The 4,228-nt window shown below is 52.1% G+C and overlaps 1 protein-coding gene across 1 annotated transcript; it reads left to right on the plus strand.

Moving 5' to 3' along the window:
• The first annotated feature begins 1,980 nt into the window (after positions 1-1,980).
• LOC124695323 lies at positions 1,981-2,868 on the plus strand. Its single transcript, XM_047228180.1, has one exon. The coding sequence runs from the start codon at positions 1,981-1,983 to the stop codon at positions 2,866-2,868; it is 888 nt and encodes a 295-aa protein (XP_047084136.1).
• The last annotated feature ends 1,360 nt before the right edge of the window (positions 2,869-4,228 follow it).

Here is a 4,228-nt window from a genome sequence, read left to right on the forward strand (position 1 = left end):
CTGAACTTCATCCTGCCTGACACTGTGACACTGTGCAGAAGGACCGAGTGTGGAAAAATGTGAAGCAGTAGTGTTAGCCATCTCCGACTTTTGGGGGGACGTATTTCATTCATGTCGCGTTTGGGGATATCGCTCTCAGTCGCGTCCCTCAAACGCCGCCCCCAAACTTTTTATAACATTAAAATACTTTTTTTTTGTTTTTTTTTGTTTTTTTTATTTCAATAGAGAGAAGAAACATTTCACAAACTATACATGGAACATGGTTTTCACAAACTAATACATAGTTTGAACCATGGTTGACACAAATATAAAACATTGCAAAATAACGAAACATAACTAGTGTTGGCATCGCAGATTTCGTGTGTTCGCTGCCAAGAAAGAACATTCTCAGGCACACCCAGTCATCCAAAGTGGAAAGTCCAGCTATTGACGGTACCCCTGTTGGTTCTTTCGAGGAAGAACAACCAGAAACCTCTGTGTCTATTTTTGCTGTGAAGCAACAACACTTAGTCGTCGTCCTCCGCGTCGCTTTCACCGTGGTAGTGACGGCGGCAGCGCATCTTGTCGAACACCTTGACGCTCATTTCGGCCTCGCCAAGGTAGGAGAACGTGACTACGAAGCCGGCTTCAAGGTGGTGGTAGCGCGCGAACTTCTCCCGGCCGATGTGGAGGTACATCCTGCCGCGCGCATCGAAGATCACGTCCACAATCCACCGGCAGCAGCCGCAGACAACCTCCTGCAGATGCAGCGAGGACGGCTCGTTGCCGACGCGAAGTCGGCGAACTTGTCCGGTAGCCTCTGGATTCCGAGTGGGTCGCCCTTGAGGACGACGACGAACTCGAACAACACTTGTCGCTCCTCCTCCTGCATGTACGACGATGAAGACGACGACATCGCAGGCAACGGCGAGCGTGCAGCTCTGCGGCGGCCACGACCACGACCACGTCCGCGAGCTCGGCCTCCGCCTCTACCAGACATGGCGTCGACTCTTGAGATGGTGGCGGCTAGGGTTGGGGAGAGAGGCGCTATGGTTTGTGTGTAAGGGACGATGAGAGAGCGGCCTTTTTTTATAGGCCGGAGGGAGGCGGGGGAGCGGTGGCACTCATTAACACCGGCACGCAGAGTTAGGCGCGTCTGCGGGAACTGCACCGTGGCTGCACGCCAATAACTTCCGTCGCGAGGTAGGCGACGGTTAGGTTAAACTTCAATGTGCCGCCTGCCACTCCTCGCCTCGCTTTTCGTTGTGTCCGGCGTGCCCGGAGCGTCCTCTGTGTAGCGGGAACGAGCTCGGACGCCGAACACCGTATCGGACCGCGTCAGATAAAAAAAACCTTTGGTGCATGCGACTGAAACGTTTTTTTATCTGGCGCTCCTCAAATCGCTTTGAGGGAGGCTTTGATGCTCTTAGTTACTGGTAATAACCAAAGAGTATTAGTTACTGGTAATAGCCAAAGAGAGCGATCATCTCATCCAGAACCTGTTCATATCTCTCTAACCCCATGCCTTTGCTACGAAATATAGTTACTGTTTGCTCTGTGTGAAATGTGAAGTGCCAAGTGTGAATTGTACTGGAGTACTACATGATACTGCAACACAGGAGTACTAGGAAGTGTGCTTCAACCACAATACACAACCCATACCATAGTACAACTACATACTACTACTACTAAATCACACATCCAGATACAAGAAGAGCTACACCCAATGACACACATGATCTCTGATCTACTAGGAGTGAGTGAGCACAATTGCACAGGACAATCCCTGGAATCAATCAGCCCAAGACCACAGGGGGGCCACGCCCGCGCCCCAACCCCATTCTGTTTTCTTGGATTCCTCCCTGCCGCTGCCATCGCCTTGCCCATAATTTTTGTTCAAACTCCTGACACTGCCCCCCTTCCCCTCATAACTCCCGGACTGCCGAGCCAGCCATTGCTTTGCTTGACCAGCTTCCTTCCTCTGCTTTCCTCCACCCCGCAATGTGCCCTAGAGCAACGGCCGACCACGGCGGCGCCGCGATGGCGATGACGAGCGCGCACTCGTTCGGGGAGGAGGAGTACATCGACCTGGATCTCAGCTCCTGCGGAGAGTACGAGTTCCGGGTGTGCCGGAGCAGAGCGCCCTGCACGGAGGAGACGCCCCCCTGCCGCGGCAGGATGCACAGGGTGGCGCCGAGGCCGGGCGGCAAGCTCCCTCACGCTGAAGCCACCGCTGGCAGCGGCGGCGGCGGCGGCAGGAAGAGCACCGCCACGGTCGCGCCGCTGCAGCAGTCGCACGTCCGCAGCGCGCAGCCGGCGAGAGCGCGCGCGGAGGGGCGCGGGAAGGCCGTGCGCGCGAGGCTGCAGGCGTCGCGGGCCTTCTTCCGGTCGCTGTTCGCCAGGACGTCGTGCTCCGACCACGAGCGGTGCCGCGGCGGCGCTGGCGTCCGGTGCCCTTCCGGGAGCGTTAGCGGCAAGAAGGGGCCGTTTGGGCAATTCAAGAACGGCGGCAGCGGCGCAGGTCCGACGACGCTGAGGAGCAGCATCGAGCAGGAGAAGGAGGAGGAGGAGGAGCACGCGGCCAGCATCCGGCAGCGCAAGTCCTTCTCCGGCGTGATCAGGTGGCGGCCGTCGACGGCAAGAGCACCCGCGCCAACGCCAGCGCCGCCTCCGCCGCCTGTGTCGTCGACGAGGCGGAAGTCGTGCGGGAGCGTCCCCGCGGCGCTGACGAGGAGCAGCAGCTGCCGGTCGGAGTGCGAGCCGGAGGGGCTGATCCAGGGCGCCATCGCCTACTGCAAGCGGACGCAGCAGCAGCAGCGCGTGCTCGCCAGGAAGAGCGTCTGCGTCAGCGACGCCGCACTCTGCTCCTCCTCCTCCTCCTCCTCCTAGGACTCCATCCAAGCAAGCTCTTCTCCGAGCCTAGCAAGTAGCGACCCGAATTCCCCACCTGTGTAGGTAGTAGCCTGCTACGTGTGCATGAAAAAAAAAAGAGGCTTTGCATAGCGATCACAGTGACAATAATGTGAAGTATCACAGTGACAATAATGTGAAGTGTTTCTCTTCTTTTTCCATCTCATTATTAGTAGGACATACGGAAATTCGCTTTGGAGCTTGGTATTTCTGAAAATTTGAAAACATGATTTCAAAGTTTCAAAAAATCAAGACATATAATGTTGTGCTCTATCATCATACAAAATCTCAACCCCAAATACCTAATATTCCAGGCTTAACGAAAATGACAAATTCCACGATTTTTGTGGAGCGCAAAATACTAGGTTTTTCGAAGTGAGATTCTTTCGTGTTGGTAGATTACATATTTTTTTCAACGTCTACAATTTTTCGTGTTGGTAAGACATGGAAACTTTCATTGGAGCTGGTATTTTTGAAAATTTATAAAAATGATTTCAATGTTTCATAAGGTTCAATAAAACAATTCTAGACATAGATAATGTTGTACTCTACCAATACACAAAATCTCAACCCAAAATACCTTATATTTTGGGCTTAACAAAAATGGAAAACTCCGACATAATAAAGAGGTTAGAAAAATTGCAGAGTTCACTACTTCAGATGTCAGATTTGTCATTTTTGTGCAGCCTGGAATACTGTGTATTTCAAGGTGAGATGTTTTCATGTTCATAGATTACTATTATTTTTACATCTATAATTTTTGCTCCGAATTTTTTGAAAACTCAAAACACCATTTTCAAAGCATTCAAAAAAGAGCTCCATATTGACCAATATAATACACAATGGTTTCAAGCTCAATCATAGGAAAGTACATTTGAATTCTTCTTTCTTTTTAAAATAGAGGTAAGACTTGCTATTTTCATTAATAGAGAAGAATAGGTGGCCGGCTTGCCGGTTTATTACCGTAAAACCGGCCAAAAACATGTACAACCATGCTCGCCGACCATCATGGACAACGATCGTCGCGTGGGCACACACAACTACCCTAGCAACCCACAGTAGCGGTACAAACACCACCGAAGAAAGATCGTCATCGAGGTTGCCCACTAGGGTCATCGTCATCACTTTGCATCGACTCCGACTTTCCTGGAGAAGCGACCAAAAGGAAGACCTCATCGAAGCGGGGCTGTGAAGTTCAAGCCGGCCAATGCCAAACAAGTGGCTCCTCGCGAAGGGACAGGGAACTCCAACTCTGAGGACGAGCTCCGGAGAGGAGATGCGCTAGACACGCGCCAAAGAAGTACTTCACCCAAGCGCCGCTTGTTGGTCACCGTAGCCG

This window comes from Lolium rigidum, chromosome 3, assembly GCF_022539505.1.
Source record: "Lolium rigidum isolate FL_2022 chromosome 3, APGP_CSIRO_Lrig_0.1, whole genome shotgun sequence".
Classification (NCBI taxonomy): domain Eukaryota; kingdom Viridiplantae; phylum Streptophyta; class Magnoliopsida; order Poales; family Poaceae; genus Lolium; species Lolium rigidum.

Excerpts from the sequence above, each read along its gene's own strand:
- LOC124695323 (XM_047228180.1), top strand. The coding sequence starts at position 1,981 with ATGTGCCCTAGAGCAACGGCCGACCACGGCGGCGCCGCGATGGCGATG.